The 20,780-nt window shown below is 46.3% G+C and overlaps 1 protein-coding gene across 5 annotated transcripts in view; it reads right to left on the bottom strand.

The window, feature by feature from the left end:
- Window positions 1-7,508: 7,508 nt before the first annotated feature.
- Egflam (EGF-like, fibronectin type III and laminin G domains) overlaps window positions 7,509-20,780 on the bottom strand; it is a 192,625-nt gene continuing 179,353 nt past the window's right edge. For 3 of the 5 annotated variants that reach the window (NM_001289498.1, NM_178748.6, NM_001289496.1), the window contains 3 exons: window positions 13,520-13,603; window positions 9,891-9,994; window positions 7,509-9,191 (listed from right to left, as the gene is read on the bottom strand). In NM_001289498.1, coding sequence (NP_001276427.1) covers window positions 9,037-9,191; window positions 9,891-9,994; window positions 13,520-13,603 — 343 coding nt within the window. In that variant the 3' untranslated portion in view covers window positions 7,509-9,036. The remainder of the gene's footprint in view (window positions 9,192-9,890; window positions 9,995-13,519; window positions 13,604-20,780) is intronic. The other 2 variants (XM_017316628.2, XM_006519991.2) reach the window with 1 other exon arrangement.

Genomic DNA, 20,780 nt, shown 5'->3' on the forward strand with positions numbered 1-20,780 from the left:
GAAATTGATAATGAGAGATGACTTGAACTCATTCAAGATTAAATTGGAGATGATTTTTTTTTTTTTTTTTTTTTTTTTTTTTTTTTTTTTTTTTACTTAGAAGATCAATCTCAAGTTGTGGGGATAAGAAAAGAATTAGAAAATCACTTTGATAAGCTGTCAAGGAGAAATAATATTAAAAGGGAGGAAACCCCAGTGCATTCATCTTTCTGGTAGCTAAATGCTTGAAAGGGGAGAAATAATTTTAAGTTCCAGTTCAGATTTAAATCATCTGTCCCCTTCTGGCTCCAGCTGGCCTGTCACCATGGCAAACCTGTGTCAGCACTCCAGGCAGCCTGGGAGGAAGGCATAAGGACTTTTTTTTTCCTCACTGCCTCCCCTCCCCCTCAGAGCTGATGGTGCCAAAACACATGGGCAGAGGAAGCAGTGTTGAGAGTAGATGGCATCCCCTCCCCCCTTCTTGCCCGGCCACAGTGCAAACCAGCCTGCATACCCTGTCAGAAGCGAACCAAGAGTCTCATTATTCCAGGACCACAGGCACTACTGGCTGGGACTGGTTCCACCATTTTCAAGATGGCTCTGAGGGACACTGTCATATGTGAGGCTGTACAGTCCCATGTGGGCTCCTGAGATCACCACTGGTCAATCACCTGGACCACACTGGAAGATGTTTAACCTCTCTCTCAACCTATTCCTCATCATAAAGCCTGGGCCCCTGGTGTGTATCACAAGAATGCTAAGGCTTGTTATAGTCCAAGCATGTAACAGTCCCTGCAGGATAGATGTCTGCTTTCAACATGGCCCTCTTCCTGGCCAGCGATATAAAGGTATAACTGCTTGTATAAGAGTTTAGACACACATTCATGTGCATCCCTCAGCTTATCAGAAGGTGACAGTACACAGCAAAGGCTTTAGAAAGAGACCCTGAGGTCTGATTCGCTAGAGCTCAGCCAGAGCCACACTTGGCTCAGGTAACTTCTACCCCAGGCCTCAGGTGAGCATCCTTGGGACTGAGAAGGTCCTGTCAGCGTCCTTAAGTCTTCACTCCGAAGCTTACTTCATCCAGGCCTTGCATGTCCCCGTGGCACTGAGGACTTCTAGGGGCTTTGTTTGAAAATCAGAGGTGCCTGGGGGGAGGGCTGTTATTGCCAAGTACCCACTTGGTGTAGCATCCATCCCATTTCTGAGGCTCTGGAAGTCTTTGAACTTCTTTGAGGACAGAACGGGCAAAGTGCAGCCTTGGGTATCTTGCGTGGGGTGATCCCCCTCAGAGCTGATGAAGAACCCTCATTATACCTCTGTCTTTGGACTAAAAGTGCCCCGTGGTAGTGCTTTTATTAGTGGGCTAATCTTTATTAGACAAATCAATACTAAAGGAAAATTAGAAAGTGATAAAAGAAATGTATGTAATCTTGGGCAATATTGGCTCTCTCTAACATGTTACTTTGAAACAATTTGCGAGCTTGATTCACTTCTTGAATACATCTCGAAAATCTTATCAGCAGTGTTTCTAAGGCTGGATGCATAAAATACCAGCAGATAGATGATAGATGGATTGTCTAACCATATATAATGGATTTTTTTCTGTTACCCACCTTAAAAAACAAAACAAAACAAAAAAAAAACTGGTGGGCGATTTTGAATGTTAAAAATACTTGAATTTAAGAGACAATACTTGATTTTTGTACCAAGAGCCACTAACTTACATAAGAACTCTCAAAGCCACATTTCCATAAAATGTGGTTATTTTACAACTAACTGACTAAGGAAGATTTGAACCTAAGTCAGAGTCACGCTTACCTGTCACTTTCCATAAGATACAGCCGACAGATGCAGGCCAGGCCTCTCCGGGGTTAATGCTGAGTGACAACTGGAAAGGGCAGCGTTATGACTCAGTTTCCTTGGTCCCCAGGGTACCAACCCGGCCACTGTGCTCCTCCCTGGACATGCAGTCATCGGCAATACATCCTTACCCTCAAAGAAAATGTTTTTTTCAGGAACTATAAATAGGAGGTCTAAAATAGATTTTTCTCTCTGAATATAAAATTTCCCTATCCTATGAGCCTTTGACTCATTGTTTAGGGAAGTTGGGCAAATAGACAGGATATTCTTAGTATGTAAAAGTAAATGGTTATCAGCAGGCAGGATTTTAAGAAACTCCTGGGATTTTTTGCCCTGTGGCTTGCACGGTTCTTGTCTCAAACTGGATAAATAAAACGTTATTCTTGTGTTCAGGTTACCAATAAGTGGACTTAAAGTTAACAAAACATTGGTACCCCGAGAGCCTAACTGAATGAGGGAGATACTCAAGGAAGGATAAGACCTTCTGTAAAAGATGGCGTCTCCCCGCCTTGAAAGAATAGAGTGACCAGTGAGCTTAGAGAGGATACTGAGTCTCAAAACACTACTGCCCAGGTGTCTTGAGTTCTGTTTTATATTCTCACCAGCTTCCTGTGAAAAAGCTCCCAGGAAATGTTTCGGAAATGAATATGGTTTGATGAGGTTCTGTGGAGGGAGGTCTGCAACAAGGCTCACTGAGGCCCTAGCAGAACCCCAACCCTCAAAAACCTGAGGCCTCCAAACAAACTCCTCTTGGTTTGCAGCCCAGACAGAGAGAGATTACCAGGTGAGTCCTCCATCCTTGGCAAGCGGTGTTACCCCACCAGCCTGATCAGCAGGCTGGAGCCAACCATCACAGAGATTTCTTTCATGTCTGAGGTCGTGTGAATGTGCCCTGGGCAACCAGTGGGCACATTGTCTATTAAGCAGTACCCCATCTTACACCTCTTTCCCATAGTTTTCTCTGACACCTCCCCCGCCCCCACTGAGTTCAGATAAAATATGGAATGTCCGCCACAGGCACTGAGTTCATCACAAGGGGGCCCTGTGACCCCCCTTAGGCTAAGGCCTCTCCTCCCACTGTTCTGATACTCATTTTCTCTGACTCTGCTCTCCTTCAGCCAACTTCCTAGCAGGGCTTTCCTCAGCTAATCCCCTGGCTTGGTGCCCCTAACTTTTGTTATTAAATGTGTATAAACGGCAAATTCCTTGAGCCTCCCTGGCCTTCCTTCTCGGAGATGTTTCTATCCAAGACCTCTTGTGCAGAGCCAAGTCAGAGCTGCAGCCCTTTAGTATCATATTGTCCAAGGAGGCTGCAGCCCCAGGCTGGGCCCCCCACTTAGAGATGGACAGCTGGGACAACAGGGGGAGACCACACTACGTGTTGGGAACCTTCTGTGCCTCCAAACACCCTTAGAATCTTACACAAAGCAGAACAACCAGACAGATGAATAGAAGAGACTTCCTCCAAATGCTAAGACATGATGTTCCTTTCTGTCTTTCCAGGAAAGGATGAGAGTTCCTAGGGACCACAGACTTTCTAGGACAAAGATGTTTCAACAAGGGAAAGCAGCTAAAGTTGGTGAGGCAGAGAGGTGTTGCCTGCTGTCTGACTTGCTTTGGAGCACACAGTTTCGCCAAGACAAGTCAGGGGCCCAGGGATCAGCGTTTAGTCAGAAATAGTTTAAACAACTCCCCTGAGTTTTGGAGGCTATTTCTGGACTTGAAGGCAAAGGAGAAGAGGGAAACGAATTGAATCCAGACCTAACTGCCTGTAGAGGGGCCCGAATCCCACATAACTAGCAGTTTCATCTCTTTACACCTGCAGTGGAAGAACTCTGGAAGAATTCACTCTCAACAGAGCTGTAACAGCACACTGACAAGGAGACTCTTGAGGCCTTTGCTCAGTACAGTGAAGGCCAGGAAGCCCCAGCACGCCCCTGTGTAACCTATGATCCTGTTCCCAATGCCGTGCCAGGGTTATGCCCTCTCTGAGACCTCAGACAAGTCACCTATCACAGCTACTTTTCTGTTGCTGTGATCCAACACTGTGAGCAGAAGCAAATCAGGGAAGAAAGGGTTTATTCCATCTTAAAGCTTGTAAGTCTATTCAGTCAGGGAAGTCGGGGCAAGAATTCAAGCCAGGAACCTGGATGTAGAAACTGAAGAAGAAACTAAAGAAACTCCCTGGAGGAGTGCTGCTTGTGCACTGGATCCTCGTGGCTTAATCGGCCTGCTTTCTTACAGCACCCAGGACCACCAGTCCAGGAATGACACTGTCTACAGTCAAGATGTACTTTCCTATATCAAATCATCAATATACATATATATGTGTGTGTATATTATATATTTACACACATGTATATATATATGTATATTGCTTGATGATTTGATGTACACACACGCACACACACACATATATAGTTTAAACAACTATATGTGTGTGTGTGTGTGTGTGTATATATATATATATATATATATATATATATATATATATATTCCCCTCCCCCACAGGCCAATCTAGTGTGGTAATTTTCTCAGTTGAGATTCCCTTTCCCTAAATGACTCTACCTCATTTCAAGCTGACATAAGATTGTCCAGGACATCACCTATCTTTTGGCATGGCTTCTATCTTCTTGAGCTAAACAAATTTACTCATTCTGGCCATCCTAGGGGCACAACTGTTAAGATCAAATACATAAGCATTCTTTGGACATTGATCGCTCCGACAACTTAGCCCAGAAGCTAGTCTGCACTTTCAAACTGGGGTAGCCATATGCTGGCCTCCATGTAGTCACTTGTAATATAGAACTTCCGGGGGACAGCCTGGTACCAACCAACGCCAATGCCTGCCATCTTGGGAGCCTCCAAATGTGGCCTTTCATGGCCTCGCCTGTCAGGCTCTTCCTGGTTTAATCTGTTTTATTTGCATGCACAATTACAATACATTTGAAAGACAGAACCTCAGGGTTGAGACCCCACTGTGGGACTGGGCTACAGGCACGCACATCCTCCCTTGGCACTGAGGTTTTGATTCTTGCTGGTGTGTCGTTCCTCTGGGACCCCTCAGGGTGAAAGTCTCAGAGAGCTGTCGAACCTCCCTCTGTTCCTCCAGTGTCCTGGCATGGGGGGCCAGGCCTTCACTGACTTCTAGCACATGAGCAGCTACTATTGATTCCTGGGCCCAGCAGAAGCTGGAGGAGGCTGAGAGGCTAAGGAAGGAATGGGAAAGCAGCTAATAATGCTTTGTCCAGATCCCTGAGTGAGTCCACGTATCCTCTTTCCACTTGCAAGTGTGATTCTCTCACTGTATGCAGCAGCTGCTGGGGCTCTACAGGCTGCCCTTGGGCAATTCTCTCCCAAGGATGAGAAGCCAATGGGGTAAGGGCTGGTGGTCAGGATGCTGTGATGCCCCCTCCCCCTCCCCTCCCCATGCCCCTTCCCTCCTCCTCCCCGCTCCTCACTTTTTCTTCCTTTGGGAACTCTCAGTGCTAAAAACAAAATCTCTGAGAACCATATTTTTCTGGGTTAAAGGTGAAAAATGCAGCATTTCCTCCAAGTGGAAAGCACTCAGCCCGCCAGCTCCGGGCATATGTCCGAGATCCTTCCTCCCACTTGGAGAGGTGGGGAAGGGAGGAGGGGAAGAGCTGTCGGAAAGCAGAGGAGGGGAATCGGAAGGAAAGGACCATTGCTGTGGACCTGGGGGCAGTTGGTGTGTGGAAACCAGGCGGCCTGTTTGTGTTGGAGCAGCTCAAGGCCTAAATGGTGCTGACCAGGAAGTGAAAGGCAGGCAAGAAAACAGAGAACAGGGAGCGGGTCAGAGCTGTGACCAACAAGCTTGACAGAGGGCTCTGGGAGCAGTGCAGGGACAAAGACAACCCCATCGACTTGTCTCAGGGAGATCTAGGTGGGCCTAGAGAACTCAAGGTTATTAAAGTTGACTTTAATAGAAAAAGCTCTCTGTTCCCATCATCCCCTCGGAGAGCATGTGGAAGTCTCCCGGGAGTTTTCTCAGATTCAGATAAGGGGGCTTTTCAGGAACTGATGATGCTCACAGAACCCTTTCTCCTCAGATGAGATTACAGGGACCCCCAGTTCCCTGACCACTCCCTGAACCTTCTTCCCAGCCCGAAACCCAGACAGACTTCTCAACCTGTCTCTCACCACAGCAGACACACGAAACCAGGCCTTAGGTCCTGTTCCCTTCTAGTTCCTTCTCAGAAAAGCACAGCTACCATAGATCAGGCCAGTACTACTTGCATTGAGCCTGGCCTGTCTCTCATAGCCTCATGTAGATCGATTCTCATCCGCCCCAATATTTCTGCAGAAGACAGTGGTCATGGGGGCAGGGGGCACCTTACCTCTATGGCACGTCTTTCAATAACATGATCTGTTAGGGTGGACTGACTGACTCATTAATGGTCCTGATTTTTTTTCACCCTTTCTTGTATCCATGGTAACTCCCTTAGTAGGTCCTCTCATTATCGAGAGTCCCCTCTTTGCTATTGAAGAGAATCTTTTTCTTTGTTCCTCAATTCTGTAGATGTCGCAGGGATGCAGGGGAAATAGGGCATCAACGCAGTGCTGAACCGAGGACTAGTGCAGGAGCCTGGCACTGTTCTCTAGTGCTCCAGCTCTCCTCCTCTGTCATGAGACAGGCGTGCCAGAACTAGCCAGTTGGGCTCAGCAGGATGAGGGGTACATGGAGCAGAGCCAAGCTACCTTCCCATCTCAGTCACTCTGCATATGGGAACCTCCAGCAAAGACCGGGAGAACTACCGTGTCAAGACCACCAACGCCGGTAGAGCCTCTAAGATGGCTACTCAAGGCACAGGAGCGACCGCCGGCACGGGTGAGGTGTGGGTGTTAGTTAGGCCGTCCTTATTGTGGCAAGAGATAATGGCTACACTTAGAGATGAAAGCAGCCCATTACAAAGTCCAGGCTGAGCTCTTCCCAGATCTCCTGCCCATTTGCACAGAGTGAGGTCTAATCCCTCAGCTAGAGGTTAAAGACTTAAGCCTCGTAATTACATCTGCTATAAACTCATTCCACAGCGCCTGGGCTCTGTCCACAGAAAGGAGGCAGAGTCGTGATCCTCTCTTACTTCCCACTCAGACTCTGAAGCTTCTTGCCCTCTGGGTCCTTCTACTTCACCCCTTTTGCACCTGTCGCACCCCTTCCCACCTGCATTCCATGACCGTGCCACTGTCCCCACCTCCCCTTAACCCCATGTGCTTCCTTCCCACCCAGACACGGCTTCAGAATCAACACGCACTCCCAGGCCCTCGTCCCTGGGTCACTGCGCTTCCCCGGGATAACACTTGCGTAGATCAACAACTGGTCTGCAGGACAATTCTCTGGCCTCCATTCAGCTGGATATTTTGCTAAAATCACAATGATTATCTTTTTTCCAGAGGCGATCTGTTCAAAATGTGCTACAAAAACAACTCTTATTTTATCATAGGAAGTACTGGCCCTGGGAGCCTCCAGGAGAAGGTGTTGGGGTGAGGGGTGACTGGGAGGTAGTGGGGCTCACACTCTACCCCATGCCTCTTTTTCAGACTGCCGGGTGGCATGGGCAGGACAGGGCGACCACTGGGTCTGTTATGATTACTAAGATTCCTTGCCAAACAGGCTCCTAAACGTAAGAGGCAGAAGGCTGGAGTGTGGGGCAAACCTCTCTGGTTTATTTAGCCATCTCTTAGACGTCTTAATATGCCTAAAAACTGTGCTCTGCACAAAGCTCAAGTCTCTGCTGAATGGATGCTGCACAAACAAGAATAGAGTCGTGCCTGAGACTAATTATAGGCTCTTCCAGGAGCTGGATCGTATTTCCTTCCACTTAGAGGGGCAACATTCATCTCACCTTTCCCTTAGTAAGTCCTTGTGGGGACCAGCCAGGGAGCCAGCTGTCTGCAGTCATGTGTATGCATAGCACAGGGCACAGCTGAACCATGGTACAGAAGAAGAAAGCACCCTTCTCTGTCGGACCCAGATCCTCAGACCCTGCTGAGGACATGGCCCTAGGTCCCACACAACATCCGACTCTCTAGTAACCTTGTTGTCCCTTTGCAGATGTGGCCTCTGCAGGATCAGTCACACCTTCACAAATGACTGAATGAGTTCTTCCTCTTTCCCTTATTCATATTTATTACACACTTTCCCTCTCTTAAAATAACAACGGTAATGACCCACCTCGGTGATACATTCCTTTTAATCTCTCCACTTTTGGACAGCATCATATTCATCCACTTGAACCGTCAGCATATACTAAAAGAGAATGGTCCCTTCTCCCAATGGCCCACCCTAGTCACTTGCTACCGCTCCCCTGACACTACAAATGGCCTGATCACATCTCCATTGTGAGAAAGCTATTAGGAAGGTGTTTCGTAATTAGGATCAACCACTAACTTTCAAAAAGCACACCATGGGTGTGGACAGACTGCAGCTATAAAAAATAGTCACATACAAAAAGTACAGCTACAAAATCAGGGGGCCCGCTTTCTTCGATCTGCATCATTAAAAAAAGAGAGAATATTTGCATTAGAGGAAAGCTTGGGGGAAGGATGCCACAGTCTGATTATTATTCTATGTTTAATTTACCCCCAACATTTATTTCCATGGACTAGTCAGAGCACATTGAGTCAGCCAGCAGGGCATGGAAGGGGTTAATCTACACAATCCATAGACCGAGATTGGAAGTATGAAGTTCAGGGTTGCCCAGTCTTCCTGCTAGTGTCATAAGTCAGGGAAGAGCAGAAATATTTTAATACTATTTGGAGGGGTGGTCTCTCTGTCTCTCTGTCTCTCTGTCTTGTCTCTCTCTCTCTCTTGCTCTTTCACTCTTTCTCATCCAGTCTGGCTCTCACTCTTGTTAACACAACAGAGCCATTGAGCTACAGCAGAGAGTTCCCAGAGCTTGCACTGACGTATCATCTCTCTCAGACTCTATACGTTGAACAACAAAGTCCAATGCTTCCTAACCACAGTAGTCCATTGGGTTCGGTTCACAGGGCGTTAGCAGAGAAGGCCACCCAGGGCCTTCAGTCTTGGCTCTCACCAGGGTGTACTTTGTCCTCCTCAGAGAAAGTAAACACACCTGATTTCAAGACCTCTGAGTGCAGCATCAGGCAGGGTCTCCGGGCCTCTGTGATTGCAGGATAGAGGCTATGTCCCTTGGGCAAGGTCAGCTGGTGTTACTTAGCCCCACAAGTGTTGATGTTCTTCCCATCCACGGCGTCTTCCACGAGGGAAATGTGGTAATCGGTGGACAGTGTGAAATGGGAGATGCAGCCCACAAGGCCTCGCAGGTATTGTCTGTTCGTGTGCAGAGCGATTTCCTTCATTCCACCTGCAAGGAGGCAAAGAGGGGGAGAGAGAATGAACCAAGAAGAGGAGTCACCTGTTGGAGATCCTTTATGGTCTGCTTGAGTGTCCCCTGGCTAGAGACAGGGGGTCGAGTACATCACACACAGTTGATGGATTTTGATCAGTTTGACTCTACCTCCGCAGGCTACAAAGGCTGATCTCAGGTGTGATTTCTGGCTCAGCCGACAACCTTAAAACCAAATAGTTCTCCAACAGATTTTTAAATGTTGCGTGATGTCAACAATAAGAAAACACAAAAGGTGCCAATTCATGCCCTTTTTGTTTTGTCTGTGTAGTAGATTATTAGCCATTTATAGGAATCCTATTCATTCTATTCTGAGAGAGGACACACACAGCTGGATCCTCCTTCCTCAGAGAGAATTCATGTGGTTATATTTAGAAAGTTCCTAGTCTATAAACACACACACACACAAAAGTGTGGGGTTTTTTTTCCTGATGGATCACTCCAGAGCACAAAAGCAATGTGAGTGAGTCCCTTCCTGCCACCTCAGCCATGAGTCAGAAGTTCAGAACATGGAAGAATGGACGATTTGGACGGCTTCCTGATTCCCAGGTATATGACTGACCCTGTGGAGTAGACAGCCCCGGGACAACAAATAAAGCTCTAATGAGGGAAAGGAGGAAAGGCCTGACAGATTAAGCTTCGGTCAAGGTCACTTACCCACGTACAGAGCACCGTTGATGTTAAGCTGCCGCATCAAGCCCGGTGACTTGCCTGTTCTGGCTCCGTAGTCATCCACTGTAATCTTCCCGGACTGGCCATCCCTGCAAAGCAAAGGAAACCGAAACCCGACAAGAGAAACTATTATCGTTGGAGTTTATGCAATCATTTTGGTTTAGAGGGATGAAAGTACCCAGTATGTGCCTAGTAATGAGGTTGTCAAAAAAATAAATAAATAAATAAAACAAACCCAAAAACAAAAAAACCTAAAAAAACCAAAAAACCAAAACCCACAAAATGCCAGCTTTTATAGTTCCCTCAGAAGTGGGACCAACCTGAGCTCGTTCCCTGATACCATCTTTTCATTCACCGAGTTTTCAAGAATTTCTTCCTGCTATGTCCTCTATAGTTTAGAAATAATTTTTACACCCTTGTACCTGGATGCTATGATGGGCAGTGGCCTTCACAATTTGTCTTGTTTGCACGCCACCCTCTCCCCATTATTCTAAACAATTCCCACTTACTTCATCTCATCAACTATGAGCATATTTTCATTTTTTATATTTCTGATATGAAGATATAATATACTTCATTGTCTTTATTATTCATTGTTGCATCTTAGAGGAATGCAAGACCACCAAGGAAAGGAGTTGGTTTTCCTCAATGGCGTGTCTTGGGCATCTTAAATAGTGTATGGTTCGACATAACAGAAGGATGAGCAAATGAATCTGTAAAGCCTAACATCCATACAGAAAATGGTAATAACTAAGGTCAACTTCCAAGGCTATTGTGCAGACCATCTGTTATACATGCAAAGCACAGTGCCTGACACACACCTTACTCTATTGAGGTTGACCGGCGGGGCATGTTGCTGTGGTTATCTACATATTATCATATGATTGTTTTTATGCACAAAAATGAGAAAAAATTGCAGATCTTAAATTTCTGTGAATATGAAATGTTAAAAAGCACAGTGTCTAAATTATCTGGGACAAGTTTCTGGATAGATGAGTTATTTCCTCTGCTCTATTAGGAGTCATGCTTGCAAGACCAGAATCATTCAAAGCAAGACGGTGTACAAAGCAGAACCCACCTCCTTTTAGAGATTCCCTCTCTTGTTTATTTTACTATCTCTGATCTGGTGCCATCCATAGAGAATTAAGATCAACCCAGTCCTTCTTGTCATATGTGATAGCTGTAGCCTTGATCCACCCAGTTCCTACTAGGCCTGCCTGCTCACACCTCACGGAGTATGAGTCGATACTCCAACCCATCCAGCTCCTGGCTGCATCTCCTCTTCAGCCCTTGCTGTCACCCAAGACACACTAGACATGCGATTGATAGCGTCTCTAGGAGGGGCTATGTCTCTTCAGCTTGGCACATGCCAAGCTTGATGTTTTGGCCTATGAGTTTCTGAGAGAACATTCCACTATAATATCTCCCCCAAGTGTCTGAAATCCCCGTGTGTGGGCTACATCATGGGGTAGAACAGAAATGTTCTTGTTTTTAGGTTCTGCCCACAGCAATTTATATAGTTTTGGGAAATGCATTTAACATCTGTTTCCTTACATGTCTAGGAAGGGACTGGTATCCACAACATTGTGTGTTTTCACATACATAATCAAAGCACAATAATTACAAAAATTAAACTTTTCTACAGTGTATGACTACTCTACCAACCATTTTGACCCACGGATATAAGCAGGGTATATTGACTGGTGTTCCTGAGGCAGCTGTTGGGATTAGATGAGGTTGGAATTGAGAGCCAAAGCATCTCACATTCCTTTAGAGATGCCTGTGTGCAACCTCTTTTGTAAATGAGGGAGAGAGAAATGAGCCTTACAAGCTGGATGCTGGGCATGGTTTGACGTTAGGTTGGACTCTGCATTTGACTTGTTTTCTAGAAAAAAATTGAGATCCAAACTTGCAAATATGCATTGTGGAAAGTCATTGGTTTTTTTTTTTTCCCCAACAACTAGAGATTTGGCTTATTAAGATCCCTACACATACATCTGGACTTTGAGGTGTCTGATAGCAGCCAAACACAGGCCGGTGTCTGTGTCTTCATATCCCTTCCTAGGTTCCAAGGTAGGCCACGTGGTCAGGGCAGGGGGCTGACTAAGGATGGTCTTAACACAGCCTACAGGGAAGTAGAAGATGAAGTTGATGATGCTGAGCACACATGGCCCTCAGACCTCACATAGTGTTAGGAGTAAGGACACTGTACTGGCTGGTTTTGTGTCAACTTGACACAGGCTGGAGTTATCACAGAGAAAGGAGCTTCATTTGGGGAAATGCCTCCATGAAATCCAGCTATAAGGTATTTTCTCAATTAGTGATTAAGGGGGAAAGGCCCCTTGTGGGTGGGACCATCTCTGGGCTGGTAGTCTTGGGTTCTATAAGAGAGCAGGCTGAGCAAGCCAGGGGAAGCAAGCCAGTAAGTAACATCCCTCCATGGCCTCTGCATCAGCTTCTGCTTCCTGACCTGCTTGAGTTCCAGTCCTGACTTCCTTTGGTGATGAACAGCAGTATGGAAGTGTAAGCTGAATAAACCCTTTCCTCCCCAACTTGCTTCTTGGTCATGATGTTTTTGCAGGAATAGAAACCTTGACTAAGACAGACACACAAGAAAATTATAAAGATACAGGAATGGTCTGCCCAAAGTGAATAAGACATCAGGGTGGCAATTAGCATAGGACGGCACAGATATGTCATGGGGGCTAGGTCAATTTATATGACTTCTAATGCTCAGGTAATATTCTTTCAGGGGGGGTTGCCTATGCAAGACATTAAATCCTCACCTAATTGAGCCACTAACAGGTGTTTTCCCACATATAACAATAAATACTGGCAACAATGTGGACCAAAGGGAACCCTTATAGACTGCAGGTAGGGATGTAAACTAGTTTAGCCACTGTGGGAATTAATATGGAGATACCTCAATAAGTCTAATGTTCCAGCTGTACTACTTACTCCTTGATAAAACCCCGAAGACTCTAACCGTACATGTCACAGGATACTTGCTCCTCAATGCCTGTCTCAGTGCTGTTCAAAAGCATCACAATAATAATAACTGTAGCTAAGTTACAGAAGCAACCTAGTACAGGCAACCACACAGTGGTTAGAGAAAATGTGATATGTATTTTTTTCCAGCCAGAAAGAAAGAAAGAAAGAACAAAAATTATATATTTTTAGAAAATGTATGCTCCTGGATAGAATCATATTAATCAAACCAAATCTCTTGTCTTGCAGAGATGAATATATGTTTATGTTTCTTTTTCTCTTGGGTGGTCTCTTTAATTACAGATAAATAAAATCATATATGTACATATGATATGGAAGTAGAAGTAAGATTGTCTAAGGGGACAAAGAGGGCCAAGGGAAAGGGTGGGGAAGATGGATATACGGTGGCAGTGTGTGTGTGTGTGTGCTCAGCATACATCTGCTTCCATTCAGAGCTAATGTAGGGGTTCATTTTCTGCCCACTGATCAGTCAAGGGTGTGGGCTTTGGTGGCAATATGAGACTGCCAGGAAAAAGGCGAGTTCGAGGGCAGTAAGGCTGAAAGAAAGCTGGACACACATCTGTTTCCTTGTACCTGGCTCCGTCTCCCTTTCTGTAGATGCTCACCTGACAGCCTTGACTCGGTGCCACCGGCCATCGCTGAAGGAACCGTTCACCATGATGGAAGCCACGCCACTGCCCAGGTTGTAGCTAAAGGTGTTAGGGACAAACCCGGAAAGAAACGATGAAACACAAAGATGCAGGGGGCTGCCCATTTGCAAAGGCTGTCGCTGTCCAAGATCACCCAGGGTGTAATGTCCTTAACCCAGGTAACCAGGCTGGCACAGAAGGTGGTCACTTTCCAGCTTAGTACACGAATGAATGGCATTTTACATTTGCAGATGTGGTAGGGTAAGCATTATACTTTACCATCTAAGTCATTTTATGTGTACCTTTCAGGACTATTAAGAATATCCATATGTCACTAACATTTAGGATACTTCCATCTTGCAAAATAGATACTGCATAGTTCTAGCCCCACTCTCCCCCAAGCCCTGAACACCACTGTTCTACTCGTTAGCTTCGACTACTCCAGATACCCAATTAAGTAGAATCACAGGGCAGGTGCCTTTTTGTGATGGCCTCACTTCACAGTGTAAGGCCGCCAAGGTGATCCAGGCACACGTATGGAAGCATTGTAGCTACAGCACTGGAATCAATGAGAAGACCTTATCATCTGCACCACTTTGCACAGCATTTCTCTGAGATTCCTGCCCACCATGAACCTTGGAATATGGCCGTGTTTGGAAAGAGGGTCTGGTGTAGTTAGTTAAGACGAAGCCACAGTGGGTTAGAGGGACATTCCATCAGTATGACCGATACCATTGTATGGAAAAAATCTGAACACAGAGACACATGGGGGGAAATGATCTGTGATGATGAAAGCAAAGACTGAAACTATGTATCCATCTATTAGCTAGAAACAGGAAGACTGCCACTCAGCGCCAGAAACACCAACAGAACCCCCTTGGTCCTGCCAAGGAAGCAGTTCTGGTGACATATTGAATTTTGTATTTCTAGTCTCCAGAACTGTACAAACATTGATTTTGGGGTGGGGGCTTGTAGGGTGTTTATATGTTTTGTTGGTTTTTTTTTGTTTGAGACAGGGTTTCTCTGTGTAACAGCCCTGGCTGTCCTGGATCTCACTTTGTAGATCAGGCTGGCCTCGAACTCACAGAGGCTCACCTGCCACAATCCCCCCAAGTGCTAGGATTAAAGGCGTGCACCACCACACTTGGCCAAACATTGATTTTTTTTTTTAATGTTATAAATTTCATGATAATTTATTACAGAACTCCTGGGAAAGTACTAAGCACTTTCATGTTAAGAAAGAGAGAGAGAGAGAGAGAGAGAGAGAGAGAGAGAGAGAGAGAGAGAGAGAGAGAGAGAGAGGAGGGGAGGGGGAGGGGAGAGGGAGGGAGGAGGGAAGGAAGGAAGGAAGGAAGGAAGGAAGGAAGGAAGGAAGGAAGGAAGGAAGGAAGGAACCCAGTATTGTAGAGTAAGCTGAACTCTAGAGATGAAGAGAATTTGCTTGAAATCACAGAGGTGAGATATAAAATTGAGTTTCATGTATTCTCTACCCCCCCTTTAATATCAGACCTACCTTGTCCATCTCAATTCCCAGATACTTTGACATCCTCAAGGACTCAGAAGTCATGGGTGTGCTTCCCAGGAGAAATAGCCCTCTCCAGGCACTCACAGCTCATTCCATGATTTTAATTTGATTCAATCCAGCAAATATTTAGTGAGTGACTACTCCAACCTGGGCAGGGGGCCAATTGCCTAACCTTCCCTGGATAACACAATCAGACCATGTGCTCAAACATCCAGAGAGAGGGGCCCACAGGGGCAGCTTTGTCCTCATTGTGGGAAGAGAGGTGTGTACACACTGTGGGGGGCAGGGGGGGGAGAGGAAGGCTGTTGAGAATAGAAAGCATTTAGTTTTCCCAGAGAAAGTTCTACAGCTCGTTCATTTCCTAACAGAGACCCACAGAAACAACACAGCCACAGCACTGAACCGAGGATAGAAGCTGTGAGATCTTGGCAAACCAAGGGACAAGGCTGCCACCAGACCCTAAAATCTATACCGTTTTATAGCACATATTCCTACAGCAAGTGTCTCCTATGAAAAAATAGCCTGAAGATAGGGATTTGGAGAATTCTTTATGTGCGAGCCAAATGCTTTTTACAGAAAAGAATGAACCTGGGCTGAGTGATTGTTTAGAGGCTAAGGATGCTTTCCAGGAATCATGGCAGCCAGGGTTCAAGCCCCAAGACCCTCATGGTGGAAGGACAGAACTGGCTCCCATAAGTTATTCCTCTAATCTCCACCTGTGCACTATGGCACGTGCGCGCGCGCGCGCACACACACACACACACACACACACACACACACACACACGCGCACACACACACACACACACACACACGCACACACACACACACACACACACACACACACACACGCGCGCGCGCGCACACACACACACACGCACACACACGCACGCACACACACACACACACACACACACACACACACACACACACACAGAGTGTAAATAGGTGTGGGGAATGACCATGAAGCAGAAGCAGAGCTGAGGGGTTAGTTAACTCACTGCATGTGGCTTGGCTGAGCCAAATAACATGGTTGGCAGAGCATGGATATTCACATTCTACAGACCTGCCCAGATCCTCAGTCTTGTCAACTTTACCAGCTCCATGACCTAAGATGATTTGCCTAATTCTCTCAAATACGGGCAAGACGCTTTCCCTGCAAGACTATAGAGACAGTTGACGAACACAGGACACAGTAGGGCATACATAAATAATGCTACCATGCCAAAATTGTGGGATTTGGTGAATCTTACTCAGGAGGTTGACAAGTTAACTTCCTGAGGTCTCCTCTGGGAGCGCAGCCCTGTGGCGACATGAACCCAAGGTGATAAACATGTAACTAACATGTCAGGAATGCCCAGGTCCTGCAGTCAGGTGACCTATGTGTAACTGTAGGGAGCCACACCTGAGTGTGGCAGTCTGTGTTCCTGTGACTGAAACATTTTCATTGTATTAGAACCAGGTGAAACAAGGGTGGGCTTCATTGTTTTCTGCAGCCGTTGGCTCTCTTACTTGAAGGAACAGGACATGCACAAGGGAGTTCAAATAGAGGTTGGCAGACAAAAATCCCACCATCATTTAGGTGGGGCAAATCGGTTAGTTTCTTCATGACTTAACTTTCCAGTCCAGACTCCATAATTTCAGGACCTGCAGAGAGCCATCTCTTCATACTGTCCCTAGATTATTTTATATGCACCATATACATGGTCTCAAACTTACAGTGTAGCGGAGACTGGCCTGCAAACCCCCCACTGTCCCATTTCTACTTCCCAAGTATTGAGATCATAGTTATTCATCAACATATCTGACTCTACATATTGTAAGCTTCCCCAGACTGCCCACTGAGCAGATGTGCACTGCACAGGAAGGATGCCTAGCTACCAAGCCAATCACTGCACAGGAAGGATGCCTAGCTACCAAGCCAATCACAGCACAGGAAGGATGCCTAGCTACCAAGCCAATCACTGCACAGGAAGGATGCCTAGCTACCAAGCCAATCACTGCACAGGAAGGATGCCTAGCTACCAAGCCAATAAGGTCCTCCATGTTTGACTTGCTGCTCTATCAATGTTCCCTGACTCTCACTACTGAGTCCTAAGTCACCTAGTGTGGTGTGTACCAATGGCTGACAGACTAGCCACCAAGGCGGGACACACACACAGGTATACACACAGACACAGACACAGACACAGACACAGACACACACAATCACACACACACACATCCTCAAAGCTCTCCCTCCACAGGTATGTACTTCCTCTAACTACGCCATACCCACTCCAGCAAGGACACACTCACTCCAACAAGGCCACACCTCCTAATAGTGCCACTCCCTGTGTGCCAAGCACTCAAACACATGAGGCTATGAGGGCCAAACCTATTCAAACCACCATGGCTAGAAAGTCTAGAAACTTGAGTATACCGCATTATCTCAGAGTCTCCCTCCTGTTTGTACTAGAAACATTGCGATCTTAAGAGTGAGTGTGTGCACCCTGGAGAATAGTGTACACTCTAAACCTCTCTGATGCAAGTTCCTCAAGGCCAGAATATTTTGCTCTGATTTATTTATCCTTTTATTTTTTTGTTGTTTTATTTTGAGACGAGGCCTCTTGTAGTAGTACACATTGCCTATAGATCTCATTATGAATCTGAAAATGGATCGCTTCTCGGCTTTTTGGTTAAGATCAAGTGTGTGAATCTGAAAGTGGCCTTGAACTCCTAACCTTGCTTCCACCTCAGAAGAGCTGGGATGACGGGCGTGTGTAGCCATACCTTCCCACCAAAGCCTCCGAACCAGCCTTTTCTCTCACAGACAAGGAGCCAGGGGCTGAGAGAAGTTGGCAGTTTATGTGAGCTCACACAGCCATGGGAATCAAGTATGTGGAACCCTGAAGCCACTTCAGATCCAGTTTCTCAGGGTGGGCTTTCTAGAACACTTGGGTGCTTGCTGCCAATAAAATCCCACACTAACTCCATCAGAGCCTGGGGTGGGCAAGCCCAGGAATCTACGTAGGGGACAAACTCCCTAGTGACGGTGACTCACTGTGTGCTTGGCTTTTTAGATTACCTGCTTACATCATAGACCTGCTTGCTCCCAGCCCATTGTAGCCTTTCCGGTGCATCCCTGTGGAGTGGATGGATGTGTAACTACCCAGACGGAAGTGCCCAGTGAGCAGCAATAGGTGGATCTAGATATGGGTGCCAGCTCTACCCCTACCTGGGCCCCAGAAGTGTATCTTATACAGAACACAAGGAAGCACAGAGGCAACTTCAGCTACTCGAGAAAGAAACAGTAACCTAGGGTGTGAGTCGAGGATAGACTAGGGGGTTAGACGGGTGGTAGGAGGCTGGCAGGGGCTCCTCCAGGGCCTGGGGTGAGAGAGGAGCTGGTAGGAGCCTGGTGGCCTGTGTGTTCAGGTCCCCATGCACTGACTTCAGCTGGCAGTTGAGGGGGAGTTGGGATGCCCCGCCCTCTTCTCAGCTCCTGTTTCAGTTCCCTTTTCTGGGCACACTCAAGTACTTGAGGCCTGAGTGAGGTTAACCACAGGAAAACCACAAAGAAATGACTTTGAAGCAGCGAGCTGACAGGGGTGGGAAGAGCACCTCCTCATCTAACCTTGGGGCCACAAAGAGTAGGGAGCAGTGCTGGGGTCACATCACAGGTCAGGGGAGAAGGCTTAGTTTGGAGAATCGCTGCTCCTCACCTGTCAGTGTCTGCTCATAAGCCACGTACCACCACGACAATGTCCCCCATCACAAGGCTGAATCACAGAGCGGGTGGGATGTTAGGGGAGTCACATTTCCCCTCAAAACGTCTTCTCTTCAAATTTGATAGCTTCATGCTAGCCTTGCCTAGCTGGCTGAAACCCCACTACCCTCAGCACATGACCGATAGCAGCCCCAGAATTAATTAATTCTGATGATTTCATTATTATTATTATTATTATTATTATTATTATTATTATTATTATTTGCTGACCACTCAGGGATCCTCATTTTGGTGCTCCCTTAGGAGTCAAAGCTTAACAAATCCCTAATAATAATACCTCCACGTGGGGCTAACGACCCAGAGCCACACTGAGGCTCTCAGCAGACAACTGAATCTTGTGGGGAAATGCAGCCAGGTGAGGCTGCAGCCTGGGAATTGACGTTTTTTTAACAAGTTCTGCAAGGGCACTCTTGCTTGGTGGCAAGCACCTTTTATAGTCTTGATGCCCTGGCTTTTCATACTTAACAAGACAGCCCCTACCTTTTAAGAAATTGAGCTCTTGCTCTGTTTGGTAAGGAGAAGAGTCGGGGGGAAGGGGAGAAAGTGTCCACCGTTGCTTGTTTTGTTTCTTGATTTTTTTTTTCAAGACAGCACTTCTTTTGTGCAGCCTTGACTGCCCTGGAACTAGCTCAGTAGACCAGGCTGGCCTTGAACTCACAGAGATCCACCTGACTCTGCCTCGCAAGTACTGGGATTAAAGGTGTGCATCACCACTGCCTGACCAGGTAATTCTTTAACTGTTGCATAGCCATCCAGTTCACAACATGGAGAGCTACATGAACTCATTTAAAAGATGTAAAAACTGCAGGGTGGACATGCTTTTCACCCCAGTGCTAGGGAGGCAGAGACAGGCAGAGCTCAGTGAATTTAACAACCTGGATTATACAGAAAGGTTCCAGCGTCAGCCAAGACCACACAGTGAGACCTTGTTTCAGAAAGAAAACAAAAATAGTATTCATTCACACAGACAGGAACATACACAAATTAAAATAATATAAGGAAATTAGTCTTTCAAAAAGAAAGTAAGGTCCTGGGGAAGATGACTCAGCATTTAAGAGCACTGGCTGCTCTTCCACAGGACCCAGGTTCAATTCCCAGCATCCACACACAGCTCACAACTGTTTGTAACTCTAGTTCTAGAGGACCTGGTACCTTCTCATAGACATAGGACCAAGATGCAGGCAAACACTAATGCACGGAAGAAAGAAAGAGAGAAAGGGAGAAAGGGAGAGAGGAAGAAAGAGAGAAATCGAGAAAAAGAGAAAGAGAAGAAGAGAGAGAGAAAGAAAGAAAGAAAGAAAGAAAGAAAGAAAGAAAGAAAGAAAGGAAGGAAGGAAGGAAGGAAGGAAGGAAGAAAGAAAGAAAGAAAGAAAGAAAGAAAGAAAGAAAGAAAGAGGGAAGGAGGGAGGGAGAGTGGAAGGAAGAAAGGAAGGAAGGAAGGAAGGAAGGAAGGAAGGAAGGAAGGAAGAAAGGAAGGAAGGAAGGAAGGAAAGAAGGGCAAGAGAAAGAAAATAAGCATTTCTGGGATGGCCTTATTAATACCACTCAAGAATTTACAAAGATCCAGGTGTGGCGTTGCTCTGTGGAGACAAGAGTCTGCCTTCTCCTTGCAGCAGAACACCACAAAGCATGTGTGCCCTCAGGCTTCATAGCTAAGGTGAAGCAGATGGAACTTAGAGCAGAGGCTCCTGGAGTGTAGATTTTCAGATCTTCCCAAGTTGGCCAGTATCACTCCCACGTCTTCTAGTTCACAGAAGGAAAGCATACAGTAGGGACATAGTAGACAAGGGGCACAGAATTGCTCTACAGGCCAGGTAATAACCATTGAGACTGTGCCAAACCGTCTCCTTGGAAGCTACCAGAGAGTGCCACGGTTGCCCCAAATACAGTGAGAGACAATACACAGACAAATGAGCATGACAGTAGTCTAATAAAACTTGGAAC

Source organism: Mus musculus, chromosome 15 (genome assembly GCF_000001635.26).
Source record: "Mus musculus strain C57BL/6J chromosome 15, GRCm38.p6 C57BL/6J".
Lineage (NCBI taxonomy): Eukaryota > Metazoa > Chordata > Mammalia > Rodentia > Muridae > Mus > Mus musculus.